This window comes from Sorex araneus, chromosome 3, assembly GCF_027595985.1.
Source record: "Sorex araneus isolate mSorAra2 chromosome 3, mSorAra2.pri, whole genome shotgun sequence".
In the NCBI taxonomy this organism is placed as follows: Eukaryota; Metazoa; Chordata; class Mammalia; order Eulipotyphla; family Soricidae; genus Sorex; species Sorex araneus.
This window is the reverse complement of record NC_073304.1, coordinates 213793642-213811528: the sequence shown is the minus strand read 5'-3', so window position 1 is coordinate 213811528 and position 17887 is coordinate 213793642. Positions and strand designations below refer to the sequence as shown.

Sequence of the window (17887 nt, the reverse complement as noted above, 5' to 3'; positions counted from 1 at the left end):
CCTGCTTTTTCTTCTGGCTGGGGGTCCGGTCCCCAACTGTGTGGGGTTTGTCCAGCAGGAAACCGGTCCAGGATCAGCCCTGCTCCTGACCTCAGGCCCCTGGCACAGACTGCGCCTGGCATTTCCAGGCTTCGGCCAGTTGCACGAACAGCCCCCAGAGGCCCTACCTCGGAGGAAGCTCTGAGACTCAGCAGACTCACCCCACCTGGGCTGGCACCCAGCAGGGCTGGGGCTGCCAGGGCTCGAAACGGGGGCTCCAGCATTCGAACGTGCCCTCTGGCGCGTCTCCTGCAGAGGGTGCCCAGAGACGGGGGTGCGGGGGAGCCCATCTCTCCTGTCACCATCGGCACCAACCACTTTCCCTCTTGGGCTTTTTGGGGTCACACCTGGTGATGCCCAGGGGTTACTCCCAGCTCTGCACTCAGGAATGACTCCTGACTGTGCTCGGGGGACCATATGGGATGCCGGGGTTTGAACCCAGGTCGGCTGCGTGCAAGGCAAGCTCTCGGCCCCAGCACCAACCACTTCCCTGGGCTGCGCAGAAGTGCCCTGTCATACATGTCACCTTCAGCCCCTCACTGTCCCCTTCTGATTCTCTCACCCGTCCTGCAGGCCAGGGAGCAGGGTCCCTAGGGGACCACAGGGGAAACTGAGGCTCAGAAGACTGATCTGCCCACCTTGGCATACACAATCATTCTGTGCTGGAGGCCGCCTCACTGCAGGTCCAGGGTGCCACATTCCAGCCCACAGCCCTGGCCCAGGACCTGTCCCCTCCCCCCCCCCCCCCCGCCCATGTCCCATAACCACCCCACCCCCTCCCAGGAGAGCGCCCAGGAAGAGGTCAGCCTGCTGGGGTAGGCAGGCCTTCGGGATCTACTTCCTGTCAGTGCCCCATTCGGGCGTGTGGGAGGGGGGGCCTCTGGGTACAGAGGGCTGCAGAAAATCCCCCTCAGAACACGCACGACAGAGGCGGGGCCTGGCAGAGCCTCTGCCTCCCGTCAGAGGAGGGGGCCTGGGACACGCCCCCCCAGGCTAAGTGAGGATGCTAGCCCTGCGGCCAGCCCTGGGGAGAAGGCCTGGAGCCAACACCAGCTTTGACTTCCTGCTGGAGAACCTGGACCCTCGGGGCTGGCTGGGTTCCCTCGCACCCCCCCCCACACACACACCCTCCAAAGCGTCAGGCTGGGTGCTGGGTGTGGCTGCCCCGGAGCACCTGCCTTGCCACCAGGACCCTGGCTCTGTCTGTGCCCCCTCCCGCAGCCCCCTCCCCTCACAGCGGGGCTGGCTCCCAGGGCGCTGGCTGGCCCGGAGGTGAGGAGAGGAGGAAGGGGAGGTCAGGGGTGGGGCTGAACCCCTCGGGAGGTCACCCGGGCAGTTAATCCAGCCTGACGGAGCAGGGCTGAGCGAGGAATCAGGGAGCTTACAACATCCTTTCATCCCAGCAGCCCGCCCGCCGCCCGCCCTCCTTCCTTCCTCTCTCTTTCTGCCCTTTTTTTCCCTCTCCCTCCCTTTGCTGGCAGCCCAGCCCTAATAAAATGCAGTGTCTCCAGCAAGTCTGCCCGGCTGCCGCCTCGCAGCTCTGCCCGCACGCAGCCCTCGCACCAAACTGCTCTGCTCGGCCCCGCCTGGCAGCTGCCGCTTAACCCTTGCCAGCCCAGCTGGCGTCCCGGCTGAAGGCCCTCCTCCCTCCCGCCTCCCCGGGGCACGGGGGAGGGGCAGGCCTGGCTTCCGGGAGGGAGGGAGACGGGTGAGGAGGCGGCTGGGGTGGGGGTGGGCTGGGCTGGGCTGCATCTCTTTGGCACTCTGCAGGAAGCACCCTGAGTCCTGTCCTGTTGTCCTGTCACCCGGGGCTGCCAGGTTTCACCTGGTTCTGCTGGGAACCTGGAAGGTGGGAGGGTGTCCCCCCCCCCAGGCCCCTAGGATGGCTGTGGTTGTCCCCTCTGACAGATGGGGAAACTGAGGCCAGATGGGGCAGCTGCAGGCTGAGCAGAGTGGGGTCAGCTCTGTGTGTCACTGTGTCCCCTCTGCTCTTTCTGCATCCAAGGCTTTTTCCATGCAGAAAGCTGCCTTCATGTGCAAGCGTGCATGTGCGCACGTGTGTGTGCACCTGTGTGTTAAGTTCTCATCTCTGGGTGTTGGCAGCCTTGACTCTGGACACGTGTGTTTTTTTTTTTTTTTAAATTTTTTTTTTTTTTTTTTACTTTTTGGGTCACACCTGGCGATGCACAGGGGTTACTCCTGGCTCTGCACTCAGGAATCACCCCTGGCGGTGCTCAGGGGACCATATGGGATGCTGGGATTCGAACCCGGGTCTGCCGCGTGCAAGGCAAACGCCCTACCCGCTGTGCTATCGCTCCAGCCCCTGGACACGTGTGTTTGTGTGGGTACCTCCGTGTGTCTGTGTAGGTGTCCCAGTGCCGGTGGGAATCTGGCCGTTGGGGGGCTGTGCCCCAGGTACTGAAGATCACGCTCACCCCCGGCTCTCCCTCTGCCAGGAGGGTGGCCCACCCCAGCCCCTTCTACCGTCCCAGTTCTCAGCAGCCAGAAGAGGAGCCACCTGGGGGGGCCTTGGGGCCAGTCCAGGGTGGGGGGAGTCAGGCCCCCAGCCCTCAAGGGAAACCGGAATGCCTTCTCTGTGGGGGTCTGTGGGGAGTCTGAGTCTTCCTGCCTCCACCCCATCAGGAGGGAGAGTCAGGAGGCTGAGGGGCAGCCCGAGAGTGCCTGGGCGTGGAGGCAGGAGGGGGTTTACACGCGTGTGCAAGCATGTCTGCGTGTGAGCTGGAGATCAAAGAACAGCCCCGAGGTGACCCGGCGGTGGCGGCGGAGGGCAGCTGGCTGGCGGGGAACGCCAAGCTGCCTGCCGAGTGGAGTCAGGGAGGCCACAGCTGGGCACCTCCCACTGCCCCAGACCTGCCCAGGTTGGGGCAACCCTGGTACCCAGAGGAGCACCTGGTCAGGGCCCCGGGCTCTGACTCCCCCAGGACCCCCAGCAACCACCCCCCCACCCGTCACTTTCCCAGACCCCCAGGTCCGCCCCTGAGCGCCGGCTGGCTGCCTCTGGCCTGGAGTTCAAAGAGCTCGGTGGTTCTGCACTGCTTTTTTATTAACGTTATATATAAAGACGGTCCAGTAAGAAAGCAGAAATGAGAAGGTGGGAGTGGGGCTGGCTTCATGCCTGACCCATGGGGTGGGATTCTTGGAGCTCCTCGCTCCGGCACCCCCACAAACCCCTGTCTCTCCCCGCTCCCTGGCCGACTGGTCCAGGAGGAGAGGACCACATAAATAGGAGAGTGTCCTGGGACGCTGGCTGCTGCTCTCTAAACAACAGAAGAAACTGCATCCCGCATTTCTATAGCTACCACGGCCTCACCCGGGCCACGCGGCAGGGGGGAAGGAGAGAGCTGGGGGGGCCACCTCCTCACCCCTCAAGGCCGGGAGTGCCACCGCCCCCCACTCCTGGCCGCTCCCTGGACCTTCTCCTCCAGGCCCACTCCGGGCTGCTGGAGCAATCTGTTTCCAAGGCCACCGGAAAGGGGGCGTTTGGGGGTTAGGCTTGCCTGGCACGTCTCCTTGGAGATTTGAGGTTTGGCGCCCAAACTGCCAACTTACTGGAGGAGAGGAGGGGGTGGGGTGGGGGCCGAGGTGTCTGCGCAGGGGCAGGGATTGGTCCTATCTGTAATCAATGCCCTTTGTTTTCCTCCTTTTTTTTTTTTTCAACAGCTTTTAAAACCAAAGTTGTGCAAAGTCCTGTCCAAGGAAGGCAGACCTTTGGGGAGGGGGCCCCCCGCGGCGTGCCCACGCCCTGCCACAGTTCTTTTCTCTAGAGCCACAGGTCAAGGCTCCTACACTCAAGGGGACAGGTTCTTTGGTTTGACCCTCAAAGCTTAAAAAGAAAAAGAGGGTTAGAAGTGCAGGGTGGGGGCCACCTCTCCGCCCCCCCTCCCCCAAGTCCCAGTCATGGTCCAATGTCTCTCTGGCAGGGGGGGTGCTCAGGAAGGAGGAGACAGGTGTCACTCCAGCCGCCCACCCCCGCGTCGCCCGGCTGCAGAATGAATGAGGACTAACGTCAGAAGCTGGACGATGGAGGTGAGTGTTGGGCCTGGGACGGCCAGTCCGGGCTCCTGGCACAGACGGGGGTCAGCTGTCCCAGCAGGAGCAGAACGCCAACACCTGGAGGGGGACCCCAGTGTCTAGGCAGGGAGAAGGAGGTGCAGGGCCATCCTCGGCCCATGCAGAATTCATCTGGCAGCTCTTGGGTCCCTGGAAGAAGGGGCAGGGCTGGGGAGAAGGGGGTGCCCTTCCCCCGGTGCTCCTCCGAGATTCCTGAGTGTCGGCAAGGACAGAGGCGCCTTCTGCCTGGTCCTGGGGGTCCTTCGTGGGAGGTTCAGGCCCGCCGGGTGCTCAGTACACAGCCCCGGGGTTGGGCGGGGGCCCCGGGGAGGCGTGGTGCAGGGTGGCCGGCTGGGGCGGCTGCTGCTGCAAGTGGGGTCCGTTCAGGCTCTGTGCGTGGTACCAGGAGCTGGTGGGGTCGTCCAGGTAGCTGGGGGAGGCACTGTAGGGGAGCGGCGGGGGCAGCTGGCTGCGGGCGGGGGCCGGGGCCGAGTGCGAGGACGTGTCCCAGAGGGCCGGGGACGGCGGGGAGTTGCAGGCCATAGAGTCGCTGTTGTTGGGGCTGTGCTCCAGGGGCACCTCCCCGTTCTTGTAGAGCTTCTTGAACTTGGAGCGGCGGTTCTGGAACCAGATTTTCACCTGCAGCCCAGGAGAAAGGGAGAGTTGGTGAGCCCCTCAGAGTGCTCAGCGGAGCCCCCCCCGCCGTAGACCCAGTGAATGACCCCCGCAAGGAGCCAGACACGAAGGCCTGCACCTTCTCCGGGCTGGGACAGGATTGGGGGCAAGGGACTGTGGCTTCTGAACCCTCACTTCCACTTACTAGGGATGGGACCAGGGGCACCCCCTGCCTTGGACCCCTCTGGTCATGCCCCCCTCAGGACACGATGACCAGGGTTACCCCGAGGAGGCCGGAGGAAGCAGAGACAGATCCCCCAGGTCCAGCCACCTGACCCACAGCACGCTCCCGGAACAGGCAGTGCGGGTGGGTGGCGGAGGGGCGCTCCTGCTCTTTAGTGGGCTTCAGAAGCCCAGAAGCCCAGGCACCCGAGAGAAGACAAACACACCCAGAGGAGCACCTCCTGGGCAGCAGCGTACTCACTCACAGCCTCGCACGCACGCGCGCTCACACACACACACACACACACACACACAAACACGCGCGCGCGCGCCCGGATACACCCAGACCAGACACTGCAAACCACAGCGGCCGCGCGCACACACTCCGGCGTCGCTGACAAGCTCCTTGGGGCCGAGGCTGGCTAGGGTGGGGGAGGGGGTGAGACCAGGGGACTGCGGAGCAGCTGAGGCCCGAGTCCCTCCATTTCCCTGGGGGGGTGTCTCCCCCTCCCCCCGCCGCTCCCCACCCCATGACTGACTGGTACAAACAATGAATCAGCTCCTCACCGGGTGACCCAGATTCCCGGCGGACCGGGCCCCACGCAGCCGCAGCCCAGGCCCGCCTGTCAACACCTGTTGGGAGCCAGGCGGCCGCCACTCCTCCCCCCTGCAGTGACAGGTCGCTGGGGGCTCTGGGGACCAGCGAGGTGGGGGCGGGACTCCCTCGGGGCCCTCTTCTCTCGGCTCTCTAGCCCATGGTGGACAGCAGCAAGGGGAGGAGCACTCAGGTGCCAGCAAGAATGTGAGGTTTCCAGGCTTGAGGGAAGCACACATTCTTGTCCACACATTCACCGGACAGACGCACAGCCGCATCCCCGTGCTCTCCGTGCAGAAACATGATGACCTTGGGTGTGTGCGTGTGTGTGTGTGTACAACCATGCATGTGTGTGGCGCCAGTCGCCAGGGCGCAGCTATGACTTGCGTATATACATGTGTACTGACATGTCTAGCCTGGGGGAGGACACGCGACGTGGACTCCTATTCCGAGAGTGACCAGAGCTGCCTGGATAGCTGGTGGCCGAGTCTGTCACACACACACACACACACACACACACACACACACACACACACACACACACACACACTCACTCACTCACTCACTCACTCACTCACTCACTCACTCACTCACTCCGGCCTGTGCCCTCAAATGCAGAAACTTCCCATAGAAGTTGAGACCAGCAGGAGCCTTAGAAGCCAGACAGGCGCGGTGGCGCCTGGGGAGCCCCGGGATCTGGCGCCCCCCTCGCCCCGGGGCGTCCGCCGCCGCCGCCGCCGCCGCCTCCGAAACTGACCTGAGTCTGCGTGAGGCCCAGCTGCGCTGCCAGCTCGGCGCGTTCGGGCAGCGCCAGGTACTGAGCCTTCTGGAAGCGGCGCTGCAGGGCGGCCAGCTGGTAGCTGGAGTAAATGGTGCGGGGCTTGCGGACCTTCTTGGGCTTCCCATTCACCATGCGCACCTCGGTTTCTGGCTCCTCCTTCACCGACACTGCGGGCAGATCAGCCGGAGGAAGGCTCAGCCGGGGCCTGCCTGCGACCCCCCGCGCCCTCCCGGGACCCGCGGGACGTCCCGCCCGGGGCTCACCGGGCACAGCTGGCCGCGGGCGTCTGGAAGGAGCCGCGGCGGCGCGGGGCACGGCGGCCGCCCCCGCTCCGCGCCCCGAGCCCACAGCGCGCTTCCCGGCGCCAGCAACCCGCCCGGCGAGCCCGGCCCGGCTCCCCTCCCGCCCCGCCGCGTGTCTCACCCCACCCCGCGCGCGCCTTTCCCTCGCCCCCTCCCGTCCGTCTGCCTTCCCTTAAATTAAAAGAATAAAATAAAAAATTTTAAAAAAACTTTCAATTTTAACTTTAAAAATACTTTTAAAAAAATGTAGCGTAGTTGCAGACTTTGCGAAAAGTTGCCAGCACGGCGCGGACTCCCCTCCATCCCGCCCTTCCTCCTTCCTCCCCATCCTTCCCTCGGTTCCTTTCTCCCGTCCCCTCTGCTCGCTTTGTCGCCGCGCATTTCTCCTGCGCCCCGGCCTCCACCTTTCCCTTTTCCGGCCGCTTCCCGGCTCCGTGGCTGCTTCCCTTCGCCTCCCCCCTCCATCCCCCGAAATTCGAGTGGGTCTTCTCTCTCCCGATCTCCCGATCCCCGGGCCAGACGCTGGAGCAGGGCTGGGGGGTGGTCCCTCGACCTCCCAGTCCCCGACGCCTACCCCCAAGTTCTCCAAAACGCACGGGAAGGCCGCCTGCATTTAGGGCGCGCGGACCCACCTGGACGCCGCGGGGCCCTCATCCCGGGCAGCCCCCGGGTCCCTCGCTCAGCTCGTCCCGGTCCTCCCCGGACCCGGGTCCCCAGCGCGCGCGCAGCCCCGAGTGGCGGCCGGCGGCTGGTGGGCTGGCGGTCCCCTCACCCCGCGCCGGTCCCCCCGGAGCCCAGCGGCTCCACGTCCAGCAGCGCCTCTCTCGCCTCCCCTCCGCGGGAGGGTCCCCGGGGGTGGCCGTGCCGTGGCCGCCGCCGCCGCCGCCGCCGCCGCCGCGGCGCGCGCCCCGCGGTCCTGCTCACCTGGGTCGGGCGCGGGCAGCGGCTGCTCGCGGTACGCGCCGTATTGCCGGTAGGAGGTCCCGTAGGTATATTCCGACTTGGGCGAGTAGGCGCCCGTGCCCGCCAGCCCGTTGAGGTTGAACTGGTGGTGGTAGGTGTAGGGGTTCACCGTCTGGCCGTAGGGCTGGCCCGAGTAGTAGTCGTGCTGGGGCGCGCTGTAGTAGCCCAGGTCCGTGACGGAAGACTCGGGCAGCGTGGGCGAGTCCTTGGAGCCCGCATGGCAGCTCAGCGAGCTGGAGATGTCGGTGAGGATGCTGCTGAGCTTGCGGTCGAAGGAGCCGCTCATGCTGGCGGGCGCCGCGCCTCCCCGGGGGCTGCTGGCCTCGGCCGGCCGGGTGGCCGCAGCGGGCGGGCGCGCGGGCTGGGGGCGCGGCGGCGGCGGCGGGGACACCGGCGGGGGCGTGTGTCCGCAGGGGGCCGCAGGGCCGGGCCGCGCGTCTCGGGGGAGGGGAGGCCGAGGGGCGCTCAGACCATCGCCGTCCTTCGGGTAGTTGCTGCGCGCCTCTCGCCGCGTCCCAAGCCACAGGCAAATGCTCCCAGCTCCGCCCGGCCAGCCGGTTATAGACTCAATAGAGCAGTCGCGGAGGGAGGCTCCTGCGCGCTGATTGGCTGCAAGTCTTGCCTTCGAGGCAAAACAGGCTCCTGCGCTTCTCTCTCTCTCTCTCTCTCCCCTCTCCTCTCTCTCTCTCTCTCTCTCTCTCTCTCTCTCTCTCTCTCTCTCTCTCTCTCTCTCTCTCTCTCTCTCTCTCCCCCTCTCCCTCTCTCTCTCTCTCCCCCTCTCCCTCTCTCTCTCTTTCTCTCTCCTCTCTCCTGTCTCTCCTCTCTCTGTCTCTCCTCTCTCTGTCTCTCCTCTCTGTCTCTCCTCTCTCTCTGCTCTCTCTCTCCCCCTCTCTCTCTCCTCTCTCCTGTCTCTCCTGTCTCTCTCCCTCCCTCTCTCTCCTGTCTCTCTCTGCTCTCTCTCTCCCTCTCTCTGCTGTCTCTCTCCCTCTCTCCCCCTCTTCTCTCTCTCCTCTCTTCCCCGCCCTCCTCCACCCCCTCTCCCCCACTATTCTTTGTTGTTACCCAAAACACACGCACAGCCCCCCACCCCATTCCTCCTCCCTTCACCCCCTCCCCCAGCCAAGATAACCCCCCCCAAGCACCCAGCAGGACCGGGTGGGGGAGGGTGCTTTGGCTGAGCCCTAAGGATCTGTCAGTCTGTCTGTCCCTGGCCAGGGCTGGGAGGGGGGCTCAGGTGATGGCAAAGCTAGGGAATGTGCCCATTGGGAATTTGAGAGGGGAGCTGGTCCTAGTAGGTATGTGTGTGTGTATGTGAGAATGCAAACACACAACTGTCCCCCAAGAGGGGAGGACCCAGAGCTCATGAACACTCATGAACATGTTTTCAAATCCAAAGAAGAAGGAGGGAAAATTAAGTTTGGAGGAAATGTTGGATCTGTGATGCAAACACAGTCTTTATAGCAATGCAGTCATAAGCTGGGATTTAAACAATTTTTATGGAGTCAGGGGTCATCAGGCAGAAGTGCCCTGGGCCTCCCAGGGTCATAAACCTGGGGGGGAGGGCCCTGATGGGGTGGGCCTGAGGGCAGGGATGTGCATTTAGGGGCGTCCAGCTGGGTGGGTGTAGCCAGTGGCTGAGTGCTGCTATTTCACCAACGGGGGTCCGTGGGGGTCTGATCCTGAGGTGCCCCGACTGTTGCAGGGATCAGGAGCTCCCTTAAGGTATACTGGGACACAGGCTGGTTCGCATGCTACAGTAGACTTGGGCCAGGTTTCGTGCATTTGGGGAGGGGGCCCCTCAGATGTGTGTGGGAGTCCTCCTCCTCCAGAACTCCCAGCGTGCATGCATGTGTGTGGGGGTTTGTGTGTGTGTGTGTGTGGGGGGTGCTGTGTGGGATCAGTATGCCCAGAGGCGGGGGGCGCCCTGTCTGAGTGAGGCTGTGGGGTTCTGTGCCCATGTGGACACGAGCCTCAGCACCTTCCTGATCCTCCCCCCCCCCTGCCGCAAAGCGCCACTGAACTCAGTCCCCCTAGGACACGAAGAGATTCCCTTTCCTAGGGACCCCTTCCCCCCAGCTCCGCGTCCTTCTCCGGCTCCTCTGAGCGTGTCTCTGGCCGCGGAGTCCGTTTTTCCAGTGCATTCTTGCCGGGAGGGGCGCCCCTCCACGTCTCAGTCGTTAGCCGCCGCATCCACCCTTCAGGCCGCGCCGCCGCCGCGTCTGTCCGGCCCCTTCCCCTGCCTGCCCACGCGTCCCAGGACACGCGGTGCCCGCGCGCCACCTCGTGGTCGCCCTCGGGACCTGCAGCCTCCGGCGTCTCCGCAGCCCGCCCGACGGCGCTCCCCTTCCTCCGTCCCCGCGGCAGAGCGTGTGTACTGGGGGCTCCGGGTTCCCTTCCAAGTTCAGACCCCTGGGGTGCCCGCTCCGGGACCTCGAGGGACTTGGAGAGATCCCGCTGATGGCGACCGAGGGTCACAGTCCGCTGGCCAGAGTGGGGCGGCAGTGCCCGCGTGGCCTGAGCGCTGGGGGCGGCCGCGGCGTGGGAAAGGTGGGGGCGGGGGCCGGGCGAGGGGAGCGCTATCTGTCTGTCTATCTCCGCGTCCCCCCAGCGCCTATCGCGCGCCGCTCCGAGCCCGTGGCGGGGCGAGTTGCCACCCGCTCTGGGTGCCCTCTGTTCTGTTGCCAAGAGGGCTCCAGAGCCCGGGGCGCTGGGACAGGAAGGGCATTGGGCGGGCCGGCTCCCCCTCCCTGGACGAGAGCGGGGGAGGCGGGCAGGGCCGGTCTTGGAACCCCCAGTTCCGCACCCAGAAAGGTCAGCGCGTTGCCAAGACCTTTCTCTGGGCTTCATCCTCTGAAAAATGAGGAGTCTCCTCCCCCTGGGGTCTCCTCCTGGCTTTCTCCTTTTCCCTCCTCACCCCAGAGCTGCAGTTCACTCGAGTAACCGCTGAACGGGGATCTGACCTCCTGAACGTGGCCGGTCCATCCGTTTGGATAGTTTCTGTGCTCATTTAACTCTGAAAGTCCGAGTTTTTAGAAATAGGCCAGCAAGGCAGCACCAAGAGGCTCAAGAGAGCTATTAAAGAATTGACCCTAGGGGGGGCTGGAGTGATAGCATAGCGGGTAGGGCGTTTGCCTTGCACGCGGCCGACCCAGGTTCAAATCCCAGCATCCCATATGGTCCCCTGAGCACCGCCAGGAGTAATTCCTGAGTGCAGAGCCAGGAGTAACCCCTGTGCATCGCCAGGTGTGACCCAAAAAAAAAAAAAAAACCAAAAAAAAAAAAAAAAAGAATTGACCCTAGGGGCTGGAGCAATAGCACAAGGTGTAGAGCGTTTGCCTTGCATGCAGTCAACCCCAGTTGATTCCCAGCATCCCATATGGTCCTCTGAGCACTGCCAGGGGTGATTCCTGAGTGCACAGCCAGGAGTAACCCCTGTGCATTGCCAGGTGTGACCCAAAAAGCAAAAAAAAAAAAAAAAAAAAAGAAGAGAATTGACCCTAAAAGACTAGTTAGGGGGGCTGGAGCAATAGCACAGCGGGTAGGGCGGGTAGGGCGTTTGCCTTGCACGCGGCCGACCCGGGTTTGATTCCCAGCATCCCATATGGTCCCCTGAGCACCGCCAGGGGTGATTCCTGAGTGCATGAGCCAGGAGTGAAGTGACCCCTGTGCATTGCTGGGTGTGACCCAAAAAGAAAACAAACAAACAAAAAGACTAGTTAGGATCCCCGCTGCACACATGGTCAGCTCCGAGTCACCAGGCCGTGTCTGTCCACTGCTACCTCCCAATGCTCACTTTGATAGGGGGTGGGGTGGGTTCCATCCAGCAAGTGCTCCCCCCACCCATGCTCTTGCTCTCTCTCTCTGGCCCTGGATGTTTCCTGAATGAATAGCCAATTCCCTCTGTACTGGAGAAAAGCTGGGTCACCTGAGACGCCTCCCAGGGCTAGGGAAGGGCACGCACGGAGCCAGCACCAGCGCCGAGCTGCCCCCCTTCAGGCTATTGCCAGGAGTGCCTTCCCAGGGGCCTGCCAGGCCAGCAGGACAAGAGCCACTGGCTGCAGGGCGGGCAGCTGCCAGCTCTGGTGGCCAGGTCACCAAAGGATGCCGTGGGACCAGCACCGCCCACTCTACCTCGCCTGGGCCAACAAGATGAGCAGGTGCTAGCCAGGCCCCAGTACTGCCCCTGGCGGAGCGGAGGGCTGACACAGGCCCCTGCATCAGGGCCTCTGTGAGTTGGGCGTAAGGGAGAAGGGCAGTGCCAGGCAATACCCAGATCCCATCGCCCCCTCTTGTCCTGGCACCGAGAGAGAGAAGGTACCTGTTGAAGGAAGCGGCTTCCTGTGCATCATGCACCTGGGCTCACGGAGTGCCAGGTGTGGGGAGAAATCAGGCGGGAGGCTGGCCAGCAGGTCTGTTTCTGCTGCCTGGGTAGCTGGCGCCATCTAGTGGCCAAAGTGAGGAGCCTCGCAGGACCTGCACCATCATCGCCCTCAGAAACATCGTTATTTCAGGAGCGTATTAGTGCTACATAGTTACTGGGGGCGAGGGGTTGGGGGTGGGTGAGGAGCTGGGAGGGGGCGGGCATTAGGGCCACACCTGGGTGGTAACTGTAAGTTACTCTTGGCTACTCCTGGCTCTGTACCTGAGGGTCACTATGTGCTCAGTCTGTTCATCTCTCTTTCATTCATCACCTTTTCTGACTTGCACCCTTCTCCGCCCATAGGTGTCCATTCTCTCCTTTGTAAATCATCAGAAGGTGGACTGGGAGAAGGCCTCTGAGTGGTGTCCAGGCTCTCATGTTCTGTTTCTACCTTCTCCGAGTCTTTATGCAAGCCCGCAACCTGAGCTGTGCAGCCGAGGCCCTATCCTCGTGCTGCCTCAAGCCCCCTTGTGAAGGCAGAAAGATGCTTGACCGGAGGCCTGAGGGCCAGGGAGAGGCCCAGGAGGCCATGGATGGTGGGGGTACGAGGTGGAGGCCGGGGAGAGGCCCCAGTGGAGAGCAGAGACTTGACCTAGCACTGAGGGAACCCCTGCTGGAAGGGCCCTTCTGGCTGCTGCTGGTGACAAATCAGAAGGAAGAAGGGTAAGGCCAGCGTCAGGGAGGGAGATAGAGGGGAAGTCGAGGCAGAGGGGAGCTCACATTCCTGCATTAGGAAGTGGCTGCGTGTGCGCATCTGAGAGAGAGGGAGAAGAGAAAGTTCGCAGTGATTGAATGTGAGTGGCAAGGAGGGAGACAGCAGGGGGGCCCCTGAGCAGTAAGTGGGGCTTCTTTCTCTGAGAGAGACAGGGCTCAGGGGTTCTGGTAGGGAAGAGATATTCCTTTGTTTTTGGTTTCTAAACGTTCCCTGGAGCATAACACACCTGCAGGAAATGTTCACAGCCTGTGTCCCCACATTCAGCACTCGCTCCCTCCTGGGTCTGTGTGTCTTAACTCCAAGCTCCAGAGTTTTGCTTCTTCTCTGGGGGGGGGGGGGGGTTGGGCCACACCTGGCCATACTCGGGTTATTCCTGACTCGATGCTATATGCACCGCCAGGGATTTGAACAAGGCTCGTGACCTCCTGCGAGGTAAGTGCTTTGCCTGCTGCATTGTTTTTCAGCCCTTGCTTTTGACTTGCGTTGAACAGAGAGGTCTAGAGTGTGTGCGCTGCATCCAGATTGTTGCCACCGTGGTTTATTCTGTCCTTGATGCGGCTGTTCTACCGCCCATGGGCTTGCAGATGGTTTCGGTAGGGGGCGCTCTTGAGCAGAGCTGCTGCATGCATTCGGCCACTTCTCTCGATGCTCACTTTGCTGTTGGGTCCCCCAAAGCGGGACAGTGTCCTGCTGGACATGCGTGCTGCTATGAACAGCTCTCCACAGAGCCAGCGCCATTAGCATTGCTTTGATCTTGTTCAGCTGGAGTGTCGAGCTGGTGGAAGGGGGCTGTCCAGCAGGGTGTGAAGGAGGGTGTGAGGGAGGCAGGGACTGGAGGTGCATCTTGGGAGCCCATGGTCAGAGTTGGGGGCAGCGGTTAGCCAGTGCAGAAAGAGAGGGAGCCAAGACTGGAGCGATAGCACAGCAGGTAGGGCGCTTGCCTTGCACGTGGCCGATCCGGGTTCGATTCCCAGCATCCCATATGGTTCCCTGAGCACTGCCAGGGGTAATTCCTGAGTGCATGAGCCAGGAATAACCCCTGTGCATTGCTGGGTGTGACCCTAAAAGCAAAAAAAAGGGGGGGGAGTGGAGGAGGGTACCCAGGTGTTGGCAGTGTAGTAGGTGCTGTGGTCCTGGGACTCGAAGGCGGGCAGGTTGGGGGGAGAGGGGACTGTCAGGAGAAGGAAACAGCCTGCAACTTGTTTTTTTGTTGTTGTTGGTTTGGTTTGGTTCGGGGGCCACACTCAGCAGTGCTCAGCGCTTATCCCTGGCTCTGTACCCGGGAATCACTCCTGGTGGGCTCAGGGGACCTATGCAGAAGAAGTGCTGGGGATCGAACCCACGTCAGCCTTGTGCAAGGCAAACACCTACCTGCTGTACTATCACTCCAGCCCCCGCAACCCGGGGTTCTGCCAGGCTCACCCAGCCCAAACGGGTTGAGCATGCAGATGTGCCCGCTGAATGACGTTGGGGGGGGGTGTTGGCAGTATCAGGAAGAGCGGGTTCAGGAGAGGGGAAGCGGGGAGGCTGTTTACAGCCGCAGCAGCCGAGGTGAGTGGGAGGGGAGGAAATGAAAGGAGCCAGTGGAGGCAACTTTGCAGTTGGGCTGGGAGAGGCAGGAGGGAGCGTGTGAGGGTGTTGTAAATGGGCGCAAGCCTGTTTAATGTTAATTATAGCAGCCAGGCCTGCGGGGTTAATCAGGAGTGGAAGCCCAGAGTCGGGGTGTGTGTGTGTGGGGGGGCAGGGTAGGAGCTGGAACTCTGCCCACCGGGAGCCTGACAACAGCTTGGTTGAGACGAGAGGGAAGATGAGCGATAAGCCCAGGCTTCCCAGGAGCCCTCACCGTCAGGCCAGGAACGAGGTCACCCCGTGTCCCTGTCCCCTGAGACGGCACTCCTATGGCCCTCTTAAGACAGAGGGAGAAACTGAGGCACAGAATCAGGCCCCCCCCTCCCAGCGTCAGCTCTCTGCGGGCAGCACTTCCAGTTTCCGGGTCAGAAGGTACCAGATACTTGTGGGTTTGGCACCACCCACCTTCCAGTCCTTTCCCTCATGTACCAAACATTTCAGACTGGAAAGGTGTTCGGGTGGGGCCGGAACCACAGCACAGCAGGGAGGGCGTTTGCCTTGCACACAGCTGAGCCGGGTTCTATCCGTGTCATCCCATATGGTCACGGGAGCACTGCCAGGAGTGATCCCTGAGTGCAGAGCCAGAAGTAACCCCGTGATCCCTGGAGCATCGCCAGGTATGACCCAAAAAGCCAAAATACAAACAAAAAGCAAAACAAAACAGGAAAGATGTTTAGGATGTTCTTTTCTTTCTTTCTTCCTTTCTTTCTTTCTTTCTTTCTTTCTTTCTTTCTTTCTTTCTTTCTTTCTTTCTTTCTTTCTTTCTTTCTTTCTTTCTTTCTTTCTTTCTTCCTTCCTTCCTTCCTTCCTTCCTTTCTCTCTTTCTTTCCTTCTTTCTTTCCTTCCTTTCTTCCTTCCTTCCTCCCTTCCTTCCTTCCTTCCTTCCTTCCTTCCTTCCTTCCTTTCTTTTCTTTTTTTTTTTTCTGATCACATCCAAAAATAAAGGATGCTCCTGGCTTTCCACTCAGGAATTATTCCTGTCAATGCATGGGGGACCATATGGGATGCCGGGGATTGAACCCCGTCTGCCGTGTGCAAGGCAAACTTTGCCGTACCCACTGTTCTATCGCTCCGACCCCTGTTCAGGATATTCTGCATCCAGTGAAATGATCCTTCAAAAGTGAACAAGAATAAAGCCCCTCCTCAGATCAAGACTGGGGGGAATTTGTTTTCCATAAAGCTGCCTGGGAAGAAATGCTTAGTTCTCCAGTGAGAAAAAAAAAATACATTATAGGTCAAAGGTCAATTTTATGCAAAGAAAGGAAGGAAGAACATTAAAGAAGGGATGGGTGGAGGTAAAGTGGCTGAGTCAAGTACAGAGCTGAGAAGATGGTTCAAAGAGCTCTCCCTGCCCCTCACTGCATGACTCCCACCCTGCCACCCCCCAAAAACGGCACTTTACGGAGGTGACCCATGAACAGAGGCAGGAGGAGGTGAGGGAGTGAGTGGAGGGGCATCCATGGAGACGGCAGGTGGGAGGAAGGGCTGGTACAAAGGTCCTGAACTGGGGTGAGGGGCAGGGGACATGCCTGATGGTTTTGAAGGCTGAGAAGAAGGCCAGCGTTACTGACCAGAGAGTTGGGGAGCATGCCTGGAGATACCATCAGGGGGCTGGGAAGAGTGTGGGCGGTTGCCAGGACTTCAAACTGTGAAATGAGGGACTGTTCAGAATTTTGAGCCGAGGAGCGTCAGAGCCCGACTCTTCCCCTTTCAAGGAGACGGCCTCTGTACGGGTCTTTTCAAGTGCATCAGGTGAGAGTTTTTTGTTTGTTTTTCTTTTTTTCTTTTTGGGTCACACCCAGCGATGCTCAGGGGTTATTCCTGGCTCTGCACTCAGGAATCACCCCTGGTGGTGCTCAGGGGACCATATGGGATGCTGGGAATTGAACCCGGGTCGGCCGCGTGCAAGACAAACGCCCTACCCGCTGTGCTATCACTCCAGCCCCAAGACGGGAGTTTTTAAGCTTCTCAGGTGTGTAGATTTGTGCCTTATGAAATCCGGGGTGTTTTTAAACATTGTTTCTTGAAATATTATTTCTGAGCCCCTTCTCCTGGGACTTGCTTAGTTCAGGTGTGGGTATTTCACAGATCTTTTAGGTTCTGTTTATTTTTTATCATTTTTTCCCTTTTTATTCTCTAGGCAGGATCGTTTCCATCAACTTTCTTTTTGTTCATGACTCTTTTGTTTGCTGTTATCTATTGCCAAGCCTCATTCAGTGACTTTTTTCATTTCAGCGACTGCAATATTTACTCCAGAGGGTCTTTTGCTTGTCTGTTTGGGTTTTTTTTTTTTTTTTTTTGCTTTTTGGGCCACACCCGGCAATGCTCAGGGGTCACTCCTGGCTCTGCACTCAGGAATTACCCCTGGCAGTGCTCAGGGGACCATATGGGATGCTGGGAATCGAACCCAGGTCTGCTGTGTGCAAGGCAAACACCCTACCCGCTGTGCTATCGCTCCAGCCCCTGTCTGTTTGGTTTTATTTTGTTTGGGGGCCACACCTGGCGATGCTCAGGGGTTACCCTGGCTCTGCACTTAGGAATCACTCCTGTGGTGCACAGGGGACACACGGAGAGCCTTACCCACTGTACTATCTCTCCTGCCCCTTCCTCGAAAACGTTGCTTTGATTTCTTTCCAATTTTTCTTTTTTGTTTTTGGAGGCCACACCTGGCAGTGCTCAGGGTTTAGTCCTAGCTCTGCTTTCAGGGATCACTCCCGGCATGGCTTAGGGGACCATCTGGGATACCAGGGATCAAAGCTGATCAGCCACGAGCAAGACAAGCGTCCTACTCACTGAGCTATTGCGCTGGCCCCTTCTTTCAAAAATTTTCTGTCTCTTTATATATATTCTTTTTGTTTTTCTTTTTGGGTCACACCTGGTGATGTTTAGGGGTTACTCCTGGCTCTATACTCAGAAATTACTCCTGGCGTTCCTTGGGGGACCATATGGGAGGCCGGGGATCAAACTCTGGTTGGCCGTGTGCAAGGCAAACACCCTACCCGCTGTGCTATCACTCTGGTTTCTATTTATATTCTATATTTGTTCAGACACCTCCTGAAGATGTGGTATTACTCAGGCCCTTCGGGTTGGGGATACTAGGGTCACCCCAGCAGTGCTCACGGGGCTCCAGAGCTGTACCCCACAATTCTTGGGGGACTGTCTGATGCCAGGAATTGGACCCAGGCTGGCCACGTGAAAGGCATGCCCTCTGACACTGCGCTATCTCCTGATCCCAAAAGACGAGCATTTAAAATTCTGTAATATGATAACGGGAATTAGAATTTTTTGCTTCACCCAGGGTTATTGTCTTGCTAAAGAATATAGCGACTTATTTGCTAAGTCACTTTTTTGCAGTAGCTTTGCAAAGCTTGGTGTATTTCTGTCGTGTGGGGCCAAAGCTGCTCTAATTTATTTTATTTTTGTATTTTGGACCACAGCCGGGGGTGCTCAGGGGTTATTCCTGGCTCTGCACTCAGGAATCACTTCTGGTGGGCTTGGGGGACCATATGGGATGCCAGGGGTCAAACCAGGTTGG

The 17887-nt window shown here is 60.2% G+C and overlaps 1 protein-coding gene across 1 annotated transcript; it reads right to left on the bottom strand.

Annotated features, from left to right (window-relative positions):
- Positions 1-4401: 4401 nt before the first annotated feature.
- DLX3 (distal-less homeobox 3) lies at positions 4402-7874 on the bottom strand. The gene is made up of 3 exons (XM_055129799.1): positions 7550-7874; positions 6300-6490; positions 4402-4749 (listed from the first exon to the last, which is right to left on the bottom strand). Exons 1-3 carry the CDS (start codon positions 7872-7874, stop codon positions 4402-4404), a joined length of 864 nt encoding a protein of 287 aa, XP_054985774.1.
- Positions 7875-17887: the final 10013 nt, after the last annotated feature.

Coding starts and splice junctions, on each gene's coding strand:
- DLX3 (XM_055129799.1), bottom strand. CDS start 7,874: ATGAGCGGCTCCTTCGACCGCAAGCTCAGCAGCATCCTCACCGACATC. Junction 6,491..7,549: donor GCTGCCCGCGCCCGACCCAG/GTGAGCAGGACC, acceptor ATCTGCCCGCAG/TGTCGGTGAAGGAGGAGCCA. Junction 4,750..6,299: donor TGGGCCTCACGCAGACTCAG/GTCAGTTTCGGA, acceptor CCTGGGCTGCAG/GTGAAAATCTGGTTCCAGAA.